Raw genomic sequence first — 20,179 nt, forward strand, 5'->3', positions numbered from 1 at the left:
CCCGCTCCGGTCTTTTGGTGTCTCTGCTAATTGTTATTAATGGACGCCTGTAACACACATGTTAATTACTGGAGTTCAGTTTGAGTGCAGAGTGTATAACGAAGAATAGCATCTCTTGCTTTTTGGAGCACAGGTTTTAAAGGGAGGGTGGCTTGATACCATCAGTTAGCGGGAATGTTCTTGGGAGAGAAGGAGAGAAGTGTGGGAATTGGGAGCAGAGGTATTGAAACCTTCAGGTTCGTTCGTATCTGTTGGTAAGAGAGGACTGATGCCGGTGATAGGAGAAAGTGGCACAGAGTGTCCCTTGTTTCCTCTCTCGAATTTTTGAAAAGTCTTGGATATACGCCACTGGCATTTGTGGGAACGCGCATGCCTCTTGGCTGTTGTAGCAGTGTGTTGGTGGTGGAGGACCTAGTGGATGCTTCCTCGTTATCCCAACACCATGATGCTCAGTTTATCTTAGACCGGAAGCCTTTGGAAAAGATTCAAACTAAGACAATAGAGGGAAAAAAGGAAACAGAGTAATTAGCTCACTGACCTTGAAGAGACTTAGGCAGCTTCCAAATGTGAGTTGTTTTAAATCTGCTAACTAAGATAAATATTCTGAACCTCTTCATGTTAGCAGAAATATTTAAATTTAAAATGGGTGCTCACATAAACAATTCAGTTTCATATTCAATATTTACAATTATTCCAACTATTTCATATTTTACCATTCAATGAAGATACGAAAGTAAGGCATTTGCTTATAAACAGACACATGTAACTGCAAGAATATGCAAGGAAAATAAAAATTGATAATCTGAAGAAAAAGAACCCAAATCAGGCTGTGCTTGGATTTTGGAGTTATAAACCTGAGTGGTATTTTATGTCATTCCACCAACAGAAATTCTTTGTATTATGGCCAAAGACTAATCACTAAGAAATGTGGTGGTATTGTGTTCCCCAAAATATTGTGCACCCTAATAAACTTATCTGGGATCAGAGAACAGAACAGCCACTAGATATGGAGGCTAGAGAATGGTGGCACTCACACCTTTAATCCTAGCCTTCTGGAGGCATGGATCTCTGTGAGTTCAAGGCCACAGTGGAAATAGCCAGGCATGATGACTCACGCCTTTAATCCCAGGAAGTAATGACAGGAAGCAGAAAGGTATATAAGGCATGAAAACCAGGAACTACGCTGGTTAAGCTTTTAGGCTTTCGAACAACAGTTCAGCAGAAACCCATTTGGATGAGGACTCAGAGGCTTCCAGTCTGAGGAAACAGGATCAGCTGAGGAATTAGTGAGGTGAGGTGGCTGTGGCATGTTCTGCTTCCCTGATCTTCCAGCATTCACCCTCATACCCAGCCCAGATTTGTTTTTATTAAGAAGGTCTTCTAAGATTCATGCTACAAAGAAGATAACATTGTGGACAGGTGTGTCCTTAAAAGAGACAAAAGAGAGAAGTGAGGGGATTAGGAGAGAATACTAGCTGAAAAATGACCGCCTACATTGGACTAAATTACTTTAGACTCACAACTTCGATACCTCAGTTAATGCTTTCTTTGTTATCTTGCCTAATGCTCAGGAATAACTTTGATAAAAGCATCAATAACCATTGATAAGCAAATTAATAACTCCACACAGCCAATAGTCACAAACATGACCTCAAGCTTGTAGATGATAAAGTGAAATCTCTGCCTTCTTAAGCTGTGAGTACAATGATTAGAAAACCTTCAAGTTGTGTGTGTGTGTCGCGCGCGCGCGCGCGCGCGCGCGTTTGGTGCAAGTGTCTATGGTATGTGCATATGAGTATGCAGGTGTATGCATTTATGTCTGTGCATGCTGAGGCCAGAGCTGCTTGGGCCTGTGACCCCAGCATTGGAAGGCAGAGACAGGCAGATCCTGTTTTCCACTTTATTTTCTTGAGACAGGGTCTCTCATTGAGCCAGTGGCACACTGTTTGGGCTACTTTAACTGGCCAGAAAGTTGTCAGGATCTGCCTGTCTCTGCCGTCTAGATCTAGGGTCACAGGCCTGAGTAGCCATGCCCAGCTTCTATGTGGGTGCTGGCAATTTCAATTCACCTCCTCACACTTGCATGGCAAGTGTTTGTATATTGAGCCATTTTTCCAGGCCCTGCTTAGAAAACATTTGAAAAATAAAAAAGTATTTGTTATTCCATCAACTCCAAACATCCGTTTTTATTGGTGTTGTCTTTCAGAATTTGTCCTTACTTACACCTGTGTGCCTTTGCAAATAATTTCAGTTAACATGAGCAATTCTACCGGCCATTTAATTTCATAGGTAAACATTGACTTGGGTTCCACGTGCAACGATACATCGTTACAGGCTGACTTTCTTTAGAAAACTGTGCAGTTTAATCACTTCTCAGTTTTTGGCACTGCCCATTCATATCCTGATAATGTCACTGTCTTCTTATTTCCAGTGAACTCTAACAGGAAAACGAGTTCATCACCAGTACCTTTATGACTTATGAGACCTCTAATACATACAACACAGCAATGGTAACTATCCATAATATTAACAGAAGCACAAACATTCTAGGTTCACCATGACACTGGACTGAATAACAATTAAAAAAAAAAAAGCCTCCCTCCCACATCCCGACCCACCCCGCTCCGCCCCGCCCCGCCCCGCCCGCATCATGTGTGTTTCCGACGCGTAGCGGTTTGCGTTCCTTTCACACTCACTGAAGTGGAGCGCTGGTCACGTCTTCACTCTTAAGCAAGTCCTCCTTTCACGTGCTGGCTAGTGCATTGCTTCCTTTTATCAACTGGAACACTCTCTCCAGTGTATAGTCCAACTTAGGTTAACTATTAGGAAGAATGTTTCCCAATTTTATTTTCACATTTTATTTCAGTTTTTAAAGTCCATTTATTTTTCAAATATTCCTATCTGTAAGTCTTTTCTCCTGATTTTTTTTTCCCCAGGGAAAGGGAATGCTATTTTCTTCACAGAATATTTATGTATGTAGAATCTAGATACATATTCTAATTATATGTTCTAATTTAGATGTCGTTAAATAATTGTAATCGTTATTGGGCTGGAGAGATGGCTCAGCTTTGTTAAAGGCTAGACTCACAACCAAAAATGTAGTGGTTATATTACCCAGTTAATTCATTTAGAGATTGTTTTACTGTATACTGCAAAATATGAATTAAAGTTAGAATTAAAAAAAATTCTTTATTATGTATTGTGTGTGTGTGTGTGTGTGTGTGTGTGTGTGTGTGTGTGTGCAGGAGCACACCTGTCATGGCAGGCTTGCGGTCAGAAGACAGTTTCTGGGAGTTGGTTCTTTCCTGCTGAGTTGTGGTTCTATGTTCTAGGTCAGCAAGCTTTCCTGAAAGCTCCCTTACCTTCTGAACCTTCTCACAAGTCCAAAGTTAGATATTTTTAAAGTAAAGATTCTTGTTTGATCTTGTCTCGAAATACTCGTTTGGAGTATGTCCACTCTATTCCATAGTTATTTAAACAACCACACTCCTGTCTGCTCACTTATTGGTAGGTGTGATGTCCTTCACTGTTTTCTTTGTTGGTTTTCATTGCTCTAATTGCCTTTACTGTTTTAAAAGTAAATTTAAGAATAACATCACCATTTCCTAAAATGTAGCACGAAGTTCCTGAGAATATATATTGAATAATTTAAATATATTAAATCAATGAAGTATCTTCAGAATACACATATTTTAATACTTTGTTTTCTTCATTAAAAATAGTTTATGCCTTTTCATTGGAAGTCCTGCTTACCATAATTTCATGATAAACCTGGAATGCTCATACTATTGCTAGGATTATAAACGGTTTCTTCTTCAGCATTCCTTAATCTGGCTTGTGTTTGTCTCTTTTGGACAGCTGTGGACGCCATCTGGGATCAGCCACAAAATATGAATTGTGTAATTTGAGTAAATCTGCATACCAGTTAAATGCTCTTACATTTGCATTTATTCCACAAAATAAAGATGGATGGTAAAAATCCATGCTAATAATTTAAACCAGGTTCTAGAGGATTGGAAGCAAAAAGGGAGACCCTGTACCTCCGGGTGTAGAGCTTCCACCGGCAGTCTGGGGCACATGGCTACTTTTGGGTTAAGTGAAGCACCACATGAGCACTAGAAGGGTTTTAACCATGTGGGATGCACTTGACCCATGGCAGATGTGCCATGTGAGGTTATCCTGCAAGCCTTGAGACCCGTGTTCTGTACCCCAAATGTTTCAGTGAGTGAAGATGAGCCAGACATCTTTCCCAGCAGCCTCGACCTTTGATGAACAGGCAACTCATAGCTGGCTTTAAACCTGCCTCCCCCTCCCCCCCATATGTTTAGATGCAGAGTGTGTGAAAGTCTTGAGGGACTGAGGACTTGGCCTTAGCCACTTCTGTAGTTCTGCCGGTCTAGAGCAAGTTTCTCCACGCACTGCTCCTTGCTAATGCAGGGTGCTTCAGGCTCCTGATCCGTGTGCTTATCCTGGTCCTTGTGGGGTTGAAAATGACAGCCGGCCTGAGTTGATTGGGCTACTGGGCAGCATATTGTAGAAACCGGAGAGTCGGAGGCTGAGAACCTGCTCTAAAAGATGGTGGAAAGTCAGACTCAGGCATTGACCAGGGTTCAAAGCCCCATTGTCTAAATCTGTTGCTCCATAGAACTTCACTTACAAAACAAATCTGAAGAAAAAAAAAAGTAATTTCAGAATAATGGCTGTGAAGTATTAAACGCTAGGGCGGGGCTCTGTGGAGAGCTGGGCTGTGCACAAATGCACTGGCCATAAATCCAGGCAGCTGCCTAGACACACCCAGATATTTCTGAGCCTTATAATCAAGACTTCCTTTAAATCACTTGTTTGCTTGTGCTTTTTCCCGTCCGCTGAGCCATCCTCAAGGTTGTGGTTCCTGTTGCTGGAATTGATGCGAGTGTTTAGAGGAAAATCACGTACAGGTCATCTCCTCACCTGTCATATGCTGAAGCATCCCCTGTATTTTCAAAAATAAAATGTTTGCAAATATGGTTCTGGGTCCCTAATTACATTTTTTCTTGAAAACACCATCGGAGGGCTGCATACATTGGTTTGATTGTTATGGAAACAATCAAGACTGAAGTTTAGCCTCTTCTCCCAACATGTGGAAATCTCAACAATAGTGGATTCTTTTGTAAAGACTTGGAAATACATAGCTTTTATTCTTAACTAGTGATTCATTTTTTTTCTTAGTAATTTTCCTTTTCATTTAGCTTGAACTGATTTGTATATTTTAATTTGAAGGCTTTAAATATTAAAGAATTGTCTAACATAGCAATTTATTTTTACTTTTTCTTTTAAAAAATCTTAGTTTTGAGAATTTCCTACATGAATATAATGTGTTTTGGTCAAGGCCGTCCTCACTTCCATCCTTTCGACTTCTTTTATACTCCCTACCACTTTTTCTTCCAGCTTCATGTACCCTTTAAACCCACCAGGTCCATTTAGTACTGCCAGTAGGTACATGGATGTAGGGCCAGCCCTTGGAACATGAACAACCCATGTTCATAGGCCCCATCCAAGCTCTTCTGACTTCCCCACATCCAGCAGCCACCAATTGCCAGTAACTGCTCAGCTAGAGGTGGGACTCTGTGAGCCCCTCCCCATTCATGCTGGGATTTTGACTGGCTTGATACTGTGCTGGTCTTGGGAACACAGTCATAGCCAGTGCGAGGATCAAACGCTCCTATTGTGGCTGCAGAACCCTGCTTCACAGCGGTCCGCTACTAACTCTGGCTCTTACCATCTTCCCACCTCTTCTTTCATGATGATCTCTGTCCTCCGAGGGGAGGGGTATGATTAGATGTTCACTCCACAGCCGCTTATTCTCTCTGCCCTAGGACCTGCTGTGAGTGAGTCTCCTAACAGAGCAGTTAAAGCTTTAAAATGAATTTCAGTCATTTTTTTTTTTAAGTTGTCCCCAATGAAATTTTGTGTATTCAAAGAAACTATTGACAGGAAAGAGACAACCTTTGTGGAGAACACGATATCCTATATGGGACAGCCGATTAGCAGATAGGGTCAGCATGAACTCCTGAAACTCAACAACAAAACAAACAGCTTTCAAATATTTGCAAGCTGAGGGAACATTAAAAAAAAAGGTGCAAGTGTCCAATAAGTATATAAAAAGATCCTCAACATCTAATCATGGGGGAAATCATACCGCCACACATTAGAATGGTTAATACATAGAACAACAAAAATGAAAAGCAATAAATGGCAGATTGATTTGGAGAAACTAGAAACTTCGTGTACAACTGATAGAAAAGTAAAACTTCATAGCATTGAGCAAAACAGTATGGTGCTTTTAAAAAGTAAAAATAGAATTACCACGTGACTCAGAGGTTCCACCTTTTTTTTATGAAATTCCCCATCTTTTTTCTTTTTCTTTTTTTCCTTTTTTTTTTGTTTTTTGTTTTTGTTTATTTTTAGGGCAGGATTTCTCTTTGTAGCAGTCCTGGCTGGCTGTCCTGGAACTTGCTTTGTAGACCAGGCTGGCAGTGAACTCATGGAGGTCCGCCTGCCTCTGTGTCCCAAGTGCTGGGATTAAAGGCGTGTGCCACCACTGCCTGGCTTTCTCTCTCTCTCTCTCTCTCTCTCTCTCTCTCTCTCTCTCTCTCTCTCTCTCTCATATATATATATATCCCTCTCCCCCTCCCCTCCCCCTCCCCCTTCCTCCTTCCCTCCCTCCATTCCTTCTGCCTTGGACCTTGCTCTGTAGTCCAGGCTATCCTCAAACTTGAGCTCCTGTGCTTCAGCCCCCTTCTAGGGCTCTGCCCCCAAATAATCAAGATCATAATCTTGCCACGTGTGCCCATACATGCTTGTCATCTCAGTATTTAATTCTGAGAATTTCAATGTAATTTGATTGTAGTCACCCTCATTGCTTCCCCCAACTACTCCCCTAGCTTCCCATCCCCTACATCCCCTAACACTCTGTCGTCTTCCTCTCCTCCTCCTCCTTCCTCATTTTTAACTCAATGAGTTCTACTCATGCTGCTTATATAAATGTGGGGCCATTTACAGGCCTATGGTTGACCTCCCAGAAGCCATCAGCTGTCAATGCCTCCTCAGTTCAGGGCAGAGGCTTGTGATCCCCTCCCAGATCCATGCTAGAATGGTGAATGGCTTGCTCTTGTGTGGGCGGCCACAGCTGCTTTGAGGTCATGAGTGCAGAGGTCCTGTAATGTTGAGAACACTCTGTTAAACTCTGGTCCTCCCTGGTCTTTGGCTCTTGCAACCTCTCTGCCCCCTCTTCCACATTGGTTCCTCAGCTTTGAGTGAGTGTGTGTGTGTGTGTGTGTGTGTGTGTGTGTGTGTGTGTGTGTGTGTGATATAGATAGTCCATTTGTGGGTGAGCACTCCACTGACATTCTCTGCCGTTAGACCGGCAGTGAGTCCCTGCACTAAAACACAGTCCGCTGCACAAGGAACCTTCCCCGATGAGGTCTGAGATCTGTGTTAATCTATACATAAAAAGATAAAAATTTGGAGTTTGACACTATGTCCGTTTAGCAGAATAAGAGTGGACCTTAAATCCAACCAGCAAGTGTTTGGTGAACCCCAGAAAGCTAGTACCTGTGGGCATGTAGGCATGACGCCATGTTGGTTATTATTGAAGTTCATAGGGTTAATAGATGGCTAAGCATGTTTGACTAATCCACATGGAAACCTATTTTTGCTGCACACACACTCATGCACACCCTGTCACACACACACACACACACACACACACACACACACACACACACAAACAACATACATACTCATACACACATACTCATACACACACACTAACACAACACACACACTCATACACACATACTCATACACACACACTAACACAACACACACACTCATACACACATACTCATACATACACAGTCATACACACTTATACAAAGGGTTTCAAAATTTTATTTCTAAAATTTAAGAAAGATTTCTATATAATAATATAGTTACTTAAATTAAGATGTGGTTTTGGAAATGACTTTTTAATTATTTTTCTTTGCTACCAAAGTACCTTGATCATATTAGAAACATTGTTTAATTAAATCTTATTAAATAGGTGAGTTTAAAATATCTTACATTTTTCTGTCTCTTCTTATTAACACACACACATAGTCAATGCCAAAAGTCTAATTTTATGTTTAGAAATATGTACAAAACTGAAAGTCTGAATTTTGTTGCCGTTAAAAATCCCACGGCTGTCTGTACAAAGGTATTTGCTGATGCCCTGGCCAGAATCCAGTCTAAGCGATAACAACCTGCTCCACATACTTCATCTTCCAGGTCCATTATGAAGGCATTCTTCTTCGCTTCCGCTGCTGAAGCACTGTGTAACATTGCTGAATTCATTAAACAGTTTTTTTTTTCTGCATCCTGTCCAGCAGCACAGAACAAATGAGCGGGACCACTCTGTGCACAGTACACACTCTGCAGTTTTGCTGAATGCGTGTCCTGAAGGTTATCACACAACTCATTTGTTCAATGGATGCTCTTTTTGGATAGTGGAACAGAATGATATTTAGTCAATGTTAGATAACCTGTTTCTCATGAATTCATCTCTTGAGTCCAGTTTTAGAAAATGCACCAAAGGTATCATCACTCTATGGCCAAAACAGTCATTAAGGGCCGATCAGTGGTCCTTACAGGTGCCTCTTCTAATGTGAGGAGGAATGCACTCAGCTCAACAGGTTCAGCTCAGACTCACCTGTCAGTCCTGCTCTTGGCAATTTGATGCAGACCACTTTCAAATGGTTCCAAGACAGGGACGGGGGAACCTGGAAAGAGAATGCTGTAGTTCAACTGAGTATAGTTATTAATCTGATTTCTGTCGCATCTCCCGACAGGAAGCATGATTTCTTTTTATTCAGAAAAAAAAAAAAACAACTTTAATGCTTTAAATGTGTATATGTATACCGGCCTTTTTACACATTAAATCATTTAGAATTGATTCGTCTTAAATTGAGAACACAATTTTTGGAAAGTGGATCAAGTTCAGTTTAGGCTGAGAGGAAATTTGAGGCGGCTGTGTCTGGAGGTCTAGCTCTCTGCTGTCTGTCTGTCACTCTGTTAACCTGGCAGTCTCTTCAGGTTACCACTCACACCAGGTCCCTTCCCGTTGTCTCCCCTGAAAGCTCCACCAGAGCTCTAGGGTCTCTCTGCCTTCCTCAGACATGGAGAACATTTTCTGCCTCTCTGTGTATTATTCACTTGGCCCTTTGCAGATGCTAGTTCTGCCTTCTTTTAAGATACCGGTTATTATTGTACATTACAATAGAATCCGGCTTCTAATTCGCCCAGCCCTGTTTGGTACATATTGCTTTGATTCTCCTATAATGCTTGGATGCTATTCGTCACTTTCCCCTTCTTATTTGTAACTATCAACATCATGTTGAGAGGAAAGAGCCCAAAATGCGATTGCAGCCGTGAAATCAAGCAGACCCCCAGAAGGCAGCAGTGAGGAAGAGCTTGTCATTATCAAGAAAGTGCTCTGAGCAAAGTGGAAAGCCTCCAAGGGCCAGCAATCTGTGTGTGGAAAGGAAAAAGGAAGCGAGGAGCTGGCCATCGGTCTTGCCAAATGAAGCAATGTAAGAAAATATTACATTGTGAATTTCTTTCCATTATTTTCTCAAGTAGGTCCAGCAACTCAGATTAGGAGAACAATGCCTGAGATGCTGGAACAAAATCCAACGCCTTTGATAAAGCCCCGGGAAACAGGAAAGAGCAAAATTATTGAGAAGAGGCAAGTTCTTAGGGGTTAAGATTTTTTTCTTTTTAATCAAAAGGGGTCTTCAGAATTGTGACATGTATCTTACATTTTTGTACATTCTACCAATTTTTTTTTTTTAAATTAATGAAGACACTATGGGAATAGGAAGAAGCAGAGTGCTAGAGAGGTCCCCAGGAATCCACAAAGATGACTCCACTATAGACTACTGGCAATGGTCGAGAGGGTACCTGAGCTGACCTACCCTGATGATCGGATGGCTGAATACCCAACTGTCATCATAGAACCCTCATCCAGTGACTAATGGAAGCAGATGCAGAGATCCACAACCAAACCCCAGGTGGAGCACCAGGAGTCCAAACGATGAGAGAGAGGAGGGATCATATGAGCAAGAGATAATCGTGACCATGATTGGAAAAAGCACAGGGACAAATGGCCAAACTAGTAGAAACACGTGAACTGTGAACCAATAGCTGAGGAGCCCCCATGGAACTGGACTAAGCTCTCTGGATAAGCGAGACAGTTGTTTAGCTTGAACTGTTTAGGGGGCCCCCAGGCAGTGAGACCAGGACCTGTCCTTAGTGCATGAGCTGGCTTTTTGGGACCTAGTGCCTATGCTCAGACACCTTGGTGCAGGGAGGACGGGCTTGGACCTGCCTCAACTGAATGTACCAGGTTCTGCTGACTTCCTAGGGGAGACCTTGCCTTGGAGGAGGTGGGAATGGAGGGTGGGTTGGGGGGGATCTGGGGGTGGGTGGGAGGAGGGAGGACAGGGGATTCTGTGGTTGATATGTAAAACGAATAGAATAATAATAATAAAAAAATTAAAAGGGAAAAATAATTGTGTGGGAATTAGAATATTGACTATACCAATCTTTTAATCAAAGGACAGACATTGTGGTTATGTTGCGTATGAGAAGTCTTCAGTTGATGAGTCTGTTATCACTGATCTTAGCTTAGCAAGGAGCCCCATGATGGACTTATGGTGAAAATGTAAAAGTTAAGTCTCCAAGCCTTGGTTTAACCTCTATTATTTTCTCTTTCTCCCTTCCTCTTGTCTTTCAATACCCTCCTAGCTCTGTAATTCTTTTGTGAGATGGTTGGTTATTTCATTTACTATTTTGATTGGGTTGAATTTTCAGTGTAAACCATTATCCATCTATAGAGTAATGCAGAGGATGTCTCTGCATTCTACCAAATACTCACTTTTAGTCTTCCATTGTCTTTATTACAGTCAAATTATTGAGATAACATTAAAGGACATTAGTGAAAAGGCAAAACATTCAAGAGACTGGTTTTAAATGAGGTCTTATATAGAGAGATACGTGAGCAGACAAAGGTCAAGGGAAGGCCTTGGGGATAGTAAGAACCACACCAAACTCATGCTAAGGGATGCTAACAAAGTTTGAAATTTGGAGGAAGAAGAGTGTGGCTTGTCTTTGAGAGTTCCCATGAAAATTTGTGACTAGTATAGGACCACGTTCAGGTGGGAGGAGGGGACAAAGTTGTACCTGCTGAATATCATTGAAAGCTTGGCAGGAAACGAAGCCAACGTGAGTGAAAAGGAAGAGGAAATTACCAGTGACACACAGATGCAGGGCTCTGTTAAGTAGAGACACACTGGAATGGAAGCAAGGGCTGTAAGGGAGGAGGGCTAGCTTTGCCAAAGAGTCGTATCGCTCAGTGTTTTAAAAGTTGGAAAGGATGCTTCCAGCTGGAGGAATATGGCAGCTTGGCAAGCCGTTCCCTCTCCTGAGCGTTTCTCATAAATGATAAAAGATTTATCTCGGCTGTCCAGAGTAGTTTGCAAAAATGTTTATTAATGAACTTCAGAGCAGATTCTGATCTTGCTTGAAAACAGGTGTACATTTGACAGTCTCTGGGTAACTAAATGAAGGCTAATCAGTCCTCTAGCTGGAATAGCACCTCTGACCCTGACTCTTAAAGAAAAACATGTACTCAGCCCCTTTTGTTTTTTGTAGAATTAGAGGGGCTGCTTTTACAAGCTACATTCCTTATTCCTTTTTCCCTTTACTCTTATACAGTTCCACCCCGCCATCGTCTTTGTGTCCCTTTCTACGTTCTTGAATGACTTTAGTAGGATGCCATGCGGGAACATAGAAGATTGGCTTGACACTGCTGTTGACAGTTCATCTGTCAGGGTGTAACTGTCTGGCATGCCCAGTCACTGTTTTGCATTCCTTTGCAAAGTATGCCTTTGTTTAGTCTTGAGGGAATCGGCTTCCCTCATTTTTCCATACACTCAGAACATGGCTAATGGCCACTCTGCTTTGTATGGAATGCAGATGTTTGCATTTTCACACGGTTTAGCCAATCAGCTCGCCATTCCTTTTGAAAATTGCAAGGTGTCTAATCTATAGGGAAGGGGTCAAGATATTTTTTCTCGTGCCATTTCTAAGAAAAATTACATAGATCATGGCAGAGAAATTGTGCTCCTTTCCAATTTATCTCATTTATTTTTCCAAATTCTACAGTCTGCTTTTAAGCCACATGTAGCATGTTATAGGAGGCCTGGCTAATTAGCTATTATCCTTTGAAGTAGAAATTCCAGCATGCTTCTGAACTAGACCATCTTTTATAAAAGCTAATTATTAAGAATCTTTCTAATTTTGTGTTGCTATTACACACTATAATTTTGAGTGCATCCTAGATCTTCCTTACGTAAAATAGAAAACTTTTCGTCTGCTCTAAGAATTTAAATGTTATGTACTTCTGCGTGATACCTAGATGAATTTTAATACTACTACTCAAATACATGAATGATGTCTCACAAAGGTGAATGGTATCTAAACGTGTACTTTCAAATATGTATTTTAAAAGTTTTTTTTTTCTTAAGAATAAGCTTTAGGTACTGAAAAATACTTGTTACAAGCAAGCATGTTGCATCTGCCAAAAATAATGTGTGTATTCATGTGTGCATCTGTGTGCATGTATGTGTGTGCATGTATGTTTATAATCATCTTAATATAAGCTGATATCCAGATTGCTTCTTTGCTCTTAATTCAAACCACAAGTCATGACTCTGCATGGAAAGCAGTAGCCTGGACTTGCTCCTGTTAGAAGTGGTGGCTTGCTCCGTACCTCAAGGAAGTCTTGGAGGGAACACAGCTCTGAAGGTAACTGTGATCCAAGCCAGCTTAGGGGAGTGGTGATAATGAGACCCAGCTATCCCAACCACAGGGAGAGAAGTTGTAAGGACTCTTTCTGCCATGGCCAATGCCTTTGTATCTGTGCCTCTTGAAGTTATTATGAAATCATGTGGGCTGGGTGGTGAATACTCATTTTTCTTTTCTTTTCTCCCTTTTTGTTTTGCAATGCACTTTATTTTGAACTAACTGAGATGGGATTTTTCTCTATAATGTAGAAAATTGAATTACAGGATGGATGTGTGATTGATTTATTTACATATTAACAGCAGCCATGAATGTGCTCAGTATTTTCTGACTGATGAAGTTAAAAAGAACTGAGATCTTGTGCCAGTTCTTACCCCCACTTGCATTTCCTAAGGTTAAAAGTATACTGTTTTAGATATGCAAAATTCATAGCAAATTATGAACTGTTTCTTGGTAGCTATAAAATGAGTCTTTAGCACTTTGCTGTTATTAGTCAATAATTATTTAGTATATGGAAAAAGATATTCGCAAACATAGTGAAGTATTTAATGTTATTGGCTGCAGTTTGTTGAACTATGCCATTTTTTTTTGTCTCCACAGAAATTGGTCCAGTGACAATTACCACCGATCCCAAAAAATTTCAATATGAACTCAGAGAGCTCTATGTTCAGGTGAGTGAAGTGGGAAACCATGCATCTTTGGCTGACTTTCTTCACGTTAGAATCTGAAGGAAGCAATCATTCTCTCAGGGGACTCAGGACACGTCATGGCCTTTCCCCACTCATGTCTAGAATGAATCAATAGATACAGAATATGATATTCTATGTCCGTTTGTGCAGCACCTACGGCTGCCTTTGCCCTGTGACAATGGGTCAGAGAAGTTAGGACAGAGGCTGTTTGTCTTCTTTACAGAAACTATTTGCTGAACCCTGTCCTAGAAAGGTCCCTTCCCCTTGATACCAAAGAAACGGTTAGGTTAATAATTCTTCCTTACAACATAAAAAACCAGAACTAAGGTCATTGTGATTCTCCTTCCTCTGACTTGCCCATATAGAAATGTTGAGTGTAAATATCATATCGTGACTAGGAAAGACCAGTAGCATTCATTTAAGTATCATTCTGAAGGCAGTACTTGGAGAATGAGTTGGTGTGTAGTGTCCCTTTTGTGCTGCTTTGAGATTATCCCTAAATCCATTCCTTAGAAGAATTTGCTTCTGTGAGGCTGTAGTTACTACACTTTCTCAGCGGCTTCTGACGCTCTCATCTATGGGGACCCCCCAACCCCCTTGTTACTTTCCAGCGTTCATCTAGACCATTGTTCATAGTTTCCCCTCAGGGCTAGTGCCGTGCCAAGTGACTTCAATGTGTGTGGTAACAGCCATCCTATCCTAGTTAAACAGCACCTCCTCACTCCTCACTCCTTGACTTACTAGCCCATCTCAGTGGACCTTAACCGCATTCTAGTCCTGAATTCCCACAAACATCCTGAGCCTTGTCACTATTTCAAGTCTTCCATTTCCCAAATAACTAATGCAGGTATCTCAGTCTCCACCAACCCACTGTCCATAGAGATAATGAGGCAGCTTCTTATGCTACTTACATTTCTTTACATCCACCGGAAACTCCAGGCAAGTGGCTCGTATGCCTTCTCCCAGGCCATTAGATCTTTCAGTTTTTCACTTTCTGCCAATCTGAGTTCTGAGACTTATCATTTTAAAACACTATTTTGTCTTCCCTGTGCAGCGCTTTTCTGTTCTGAAGGCAAAACCTCATTTCTAAGTGACTTGACTATCCGCACTGTTCATGCTTATCCACCAGTGGCCGAGGGCTGTGACAGTCTCACAGCGTGGCACAGTGTACCCCCTGCCCTGTGACAAAGAGGCAGTGAGATGAGAACAAGCCTGGAAGAGAGAGCAGGACTCTAGGAAGAAATCACATTCAAGATAAGAGTATTTTAAAGATTGTCAACTCTGCCGAGGGAGTGCAGAAGAGAGCATTTAAAGACAAGAACATCCTGTGCAAAGAGAGCCGCCGATGCAAAAATCCCGGGAGAAGGATGAGGACACAGATATGGGGGGGATCTATGCAAGTCCCTTGAGGCAGAACACAGAGCCCCGGGGAAACGCATGGCCCCAGAAAGGGATGAGAGGTGGACGGGTCTCAGACATTCCAACCCATGGGAGTGTTTGATGAAACCCCCACGGGAGGGCGCGATGAAACCATGACCACCTTTCTTGCCCTCTCACAGTTCCGCTGTGTTTCTTTAGTCAGTTCAACCCCTCATTCCTTTTACTGACAATTTAAAGTCTCATTCACTCTCCTTAAACCTTTATTCTGTAACGATTAGAAATCCTATAATAGTTGCTGTTTCAACAAGTGTTCTCCTCAGAGCAAGTGACTGGCTTCGGTTTCATGTACAGGCACATAGGAACGAAGCCTTTGGTTTCTCTGTCCTTCATGATATTGTCCCTTTTCTCCTCGTTGACACTCCCTTTTCTCTCCTCCCTTCTCCTATTTTTCTTCCCACTTTCCCCGTGCAACTTCCTGGGAACGCCTCTGACCTTCAAATTGACCAGCAAACATTGGGGTTCCTCCAGCTTTAGGAACTGGATCCCACTTTCTCCTCATTTTATGGCCCCTCTTTAAGTAGACTTGCACGTGGTCACATTTGTTTTGAGCCTTAGTCTCTTTGGAGGAACAGATCCCCATTTTAATCTCTGGGGTGTCAAGGTGGCTCTCTAAAATGGGACTCGGAATGTTCCTTCTCTGGTTCTCCAAACCTGACCCTTAACCCTCGGTCTCTGTCTCCTGTTTGTCAGCTTCGTAGATGTTGCTATGGCACTGTGATTAGCCAACCGAATATTTGATTCATTGCTAATACACCTCTCACCTACCTCTTAAGCTAACTTTGGTAAAGTCTTCTTTTAAACTTCATAGATGTCTTTAAAATCCATTGAGTTTCTCTCTCCTGACACCACCCTAATTCCAATGACTTTACTGAACTAGTGGAGGAAAGCACCTAACTGATGTTTTTGAGTTTGCTCTGGCTTTTACTTTTCAGTCCTTTTGTGATCGGTAGATGGAAGTCTCAGAACGTATCTCTGAACTTTGACCCCTGCTGGGGCTTCATAAATACTCCTCGTAAGTTGGAATGCCTGAGACCCGTCTACCCGTCATCCCTTTCTGGGGTCGTGTGTTTCCCCAGACTCTGTGTTCTGCTTCAAGGAACTTGCATAGATCCTCCCCATATCTGTTCCTCACCCTTCTCCTGGGGGCTTTTGCATAGGCTGCTCTCTTTGCACAGGAAATTCCTGTCTTTAAATCTCCTCTCTGCACTCCCTTGGCAGAATTCACAGTCTTTAAAATGCTCAGTCCTATGCTGAACGTGATTTCTTCCTAGAGTCCTGCTCTGTCCTCCAGGCTCATTCTTATCTCATTGCCTCTTTGTCATAGAGCACATGCCACATTTACATCAAAGGAACATGTTTGATATCATTATACATCATACATTATTATTAAATCTTCGGAGTAAAATGTCTGACATGTACAGTATGCTCACATAGGAATTCGAGTGAAGTGATGGACAGATATGCCAGAATCTGCACGTGAGCACAGGTCAAAACACATTTTAAAGTATTAATGTCTGATTAGTTGCAGTGTTTGGTGAACAGCTTGATTGAGAATGCTAACTAAGGTTGCTTCTGTTTTGTGCATGTCTTGATGTGCATACCACACTGAATTATAGTTCATGAATATGTAAATGAACTTGTGCAAGTATCCCAAGTATTCCTACGTTTTAATGAATTTTCTTTTTGTCACCTTCCCTATCAGTAATCATCCTCCTGCCCTTATAGCTTGTTGCTATAATAGTCATTGACTTACTGCTTAATTCCTAGTCACTTTTTTCTTCCTTAGAATAGAAAAATCTTGTGAGCCACCATGTGGTTGTTGAGAATTGAACTTATGACCTCTGGAAGAGCAGCTAGTGCTCTTAACCCCTGAGCCACCTCTGCATAAGCAGGACAGTTGTGTAGCTTGGTCTGCTTAAGGCAGTAAAATCAGGATCTATCCTTGGTGCATGAGCTGGCTTTCTGGAGCCTATTACCTATGGTGGGACACCTTGTACAGCCTCGATGCATGGGGAGGGGCTTGGACCTGCCTCAACTGAATGTACCAGGCTCTGCTGACTCCCCAGGAGAGGCCTTACCCTTTTTGGAGAAGGGAATTGGGGCGTGGGTTGGGGAGGGAAGGCTGGGGGCAGGGAACAGGAGGAGGGAAGAGAGTGGGATCTGTGGTTGGTATGTAAAGTGAATAAAAAATTTCTTAATAAGGAAAAAAAATAGAAAAATCTACAGATGTTGAGATTCTCCAGGAAAAAAAAAAGTCTTATAGAATTGTTTACCCTGCTAAGGGATTATGACTTGAGGAATTCCATTTTCTTGGTTGCCTCAGTCCCTACATTCACTCATTCTACTGTGAACCCTAATGACAAGAGCCTTGTAGTTCTCTCTGTAGCCTGTGCGCCTTTTGGGGGATTAGCCAGGGTAGTAGGGTGTGGTTTACATAATTGTTGCATAAATGAATGCCACTTCTTTTAAAAAATGTTCATTAGCAGCAACCTTATATCGAGATGATTTAAACTCACTGGTGCAAAGATGTCTTAAAAACCCAATGTCAGTTTTCAATACATTGAAGAGACCCAGAAAGGCCACGTGAGGGAGATTTCAAGCCGAGGACCTATTAGGGGAGATTTGCTGTATTCACCTTCTTCTCTGTAAGAATACGGATGAACTATCTTCACAAAAGTCTGAAAAGACTGAAAATAGCCACGTTCCAAAGAAGACCTGGCACCGCACTGCCATTTCCTGCCTCTCCCTGTTTGCATTTGAAGGATCTTCAGGGAGTGTCTGTATTCTCCGTGCCATTTGTCTCCAGGGTGAAGGATCCTGCTTCCTGACTCACACCCCTTGACTCTGTTGGCAGAGCTCTTCCCAACACCCTCTGGAACTGAGTCGGATGCAGTCAGTGTCTAGGGTAGTTTGATTTTTACCTCCATTAGAAAAAAAAAATCTCTTTCTCTTGGAACTGGAGCTGGTGTCCTTGTCTCTGGACATTTGCTCTGGGCGAGGCACATCTTATTATTATTATTATTTATTGCCGTTTTGTTTTGGCTTGTGTTGTCTAAGATCCACAAGGGCTCAATTAGAATATCTTGTTGAGAAAGAAATCATATATCTAGTTTTTCCTTTCATTCAATACTGGGCACTATTACAAGCATCAAGGATACCATGGGAGTTTTTAATTTGAATATTTCTAGTAAATACTTCTTTTTTTTTCAATTAAGGGAAAAAATTGTACCAAGTAAGGGCCAAATTAAAAAACAAAAAACAAAAAGCAACAAAATCAACTTAGCACTTTACGTTTAATCTAAGATATATATACTATTTTCTCTTTGTTCTCTGCATGGAGAATATTTTATTGTTTCATAAATTAGTATGAGCAACTATATACGTTATATATTTTATAAATGGTTCGTGTAGGATAATAGATTTTGTTTGGGGTTTAATTCCTGACCTCCCCTACCCCTGCCAAATCACTGGCATCAGGTGAAGCAAGGCTCCCTGTTTTATTAAAACTCAACTTGTACTTGTGGGAAAGCAAACATCAGAAAACATTCCTTTCACATCTAAATTGATTTTGAAAATAAAAAAAAGGGAACTCAGTTTGAAGTGCATTAAATACTTGTCCGTTAACACTGCATCTGTCTTAGTTTATTTTCCCATAGAGAAATGGAATAAGGAAACTAATCTAAACATTTCTAAGAAAAATTGACGAAAGTTACTACATTTAAATTATCACATTTATTGCATTAATTGTATTTTATTCCTTTCCATCTTGTTAACGGAGAAGTAAGTTTAAAGGCAACTGAACTTTCTCCCCAGGGAGAAGGAGGGAAAGACAAATGGTAACCAATGGTATTCAGATCACACAGAGCTTGGCAATTAATAAAGTTGTAAATATTCAGGGAAGAGTGCTGCCTTGGGTCACATTCTTTATAAGAAATTATAAAGCCTGTTGAGTTTTAGAAAATATTATTGGCACTGTTATGCTTTTCAGTATTTTATCCAAATGTTTTAAAGAACAAAAAGCCCATTAGTCAAACATTTGAAATACCAAGAAAAATATTCCACAAAAATAATAACCGAGATGTCTACATAATTAAATGGCGCTCACAACTTTCATATATATTGTTGATCCTTCTCCAGCGCAAAGTTCTCCACAGAACTTACTTTCTACTGTAGCATTTAATGGAATGGATTTTTAGAAAGCCCAAATGTACGCAGGACATTCGTGTTCACCAGCAAGAGGAGAGAGCTATAGGAAGTTCAGGATGTGGCCTAATTTACCTCCATCCTGAACAGAAGCAGAGGCCTGAGCAAAAAGAACAAGTGCAGTGGATGTGTGTGTGGGGAATGTTTGGTTGTTCCAGAAGAATGGTTGATGCTAAAATCCTTTGCCAACAGAGACCAGGAAACATGATGGCTAAGCTGGCAAACAGTATTCACAAATGGAGGCCAAGATAATGCCAACTTTAGGAGAATTTGCTGTGACAGACAGGAAGCACTTTATGTAACTTCTGGTATTCTAAGAAACGCAGCTGTGAACAAGTGTACTTATGACTTCTCTAGGAGTAAAGAAGAATGGCCTGTACTTTATTGTTTAATTTGGGGACAACAATTTGATTAAAGAGTCCAGTTTGTAATGCGTGCGTGGGCTTCGGGAGCAGACTGTGGCGTCTGACGCACAGACGGAAACGGCGACGGTTGCGGCTGCTACCTGTAGTGTTTCTTTAAGGGAAACAGTCTCCACGTACTTAGGACATTAATTTGCATTAGTTATGGAATGTATGCCCTGGGGAAAGTTTTGCAAGTGTTTCAAAGTCACTGTTTCAATGTAAAACTATCCAAATATTACTGTTTCCTTTTACAAATGAGTAAACACCAGTGTTGAGATATTAAGTGACAGTTCCCCAAATTTCAAGTACCAAGGCTGATCTCATTCATATATATTCTCTCTCTCTCTCTCTCTCTCTCTCTCTCTCTCTCTCTCTCTCTCTCTCTCACACACACACACACACACACATACACACAAAAAATACATTTATACACACATACATATAGACGTAATGTTTGTGTGTATTTATATACACATTTTATATATGTATGTAATGTATGTAGACATATATGTATATTTGTACATAACAACAATTAAGAAAAAGAGGTCATGAATTTAAAAG

At 41.2% G+C, this 20,179-nt stretch overlaps 1 protein-coding gene across 1 annotated transcript in view; it reads left to right on the plus strand.

Annotated features, from left to right (window-relative positions):
- Hmcn1 (hemicentin 1) overlaps positions 1–20,179 on the plus strand; it is a 442,116-nt gene that overhangs the window by 96,289 nt on the left and 325,648 nt on the right. The window contains exon 2 of the mRNA XM_028874743.2: positions 13,483–13,553. Within this exon, the coding sequence (XP_028730576.1) occupies positions 13,483–13,553 (71 nt within the window). The remainder of the gene's footprint in view (positions 1–13,482; positions 13,554–20,179) is intronic.

Source organism: Peromyscus leucopus, chromosome 15 (genome assembly GCF_004664715.2).
Source record: "Peromyscus leucopus breed LL Stock chromosome 15, UCI_PerLeu_2.1, whole genome shotgun sequence".
Lineage (NCBI taxonomy): Eukaryota > Metazoa > Chordata > Mammalia > Rodentia > Cricetidae > Peromyscus > Peromyscus leucopus.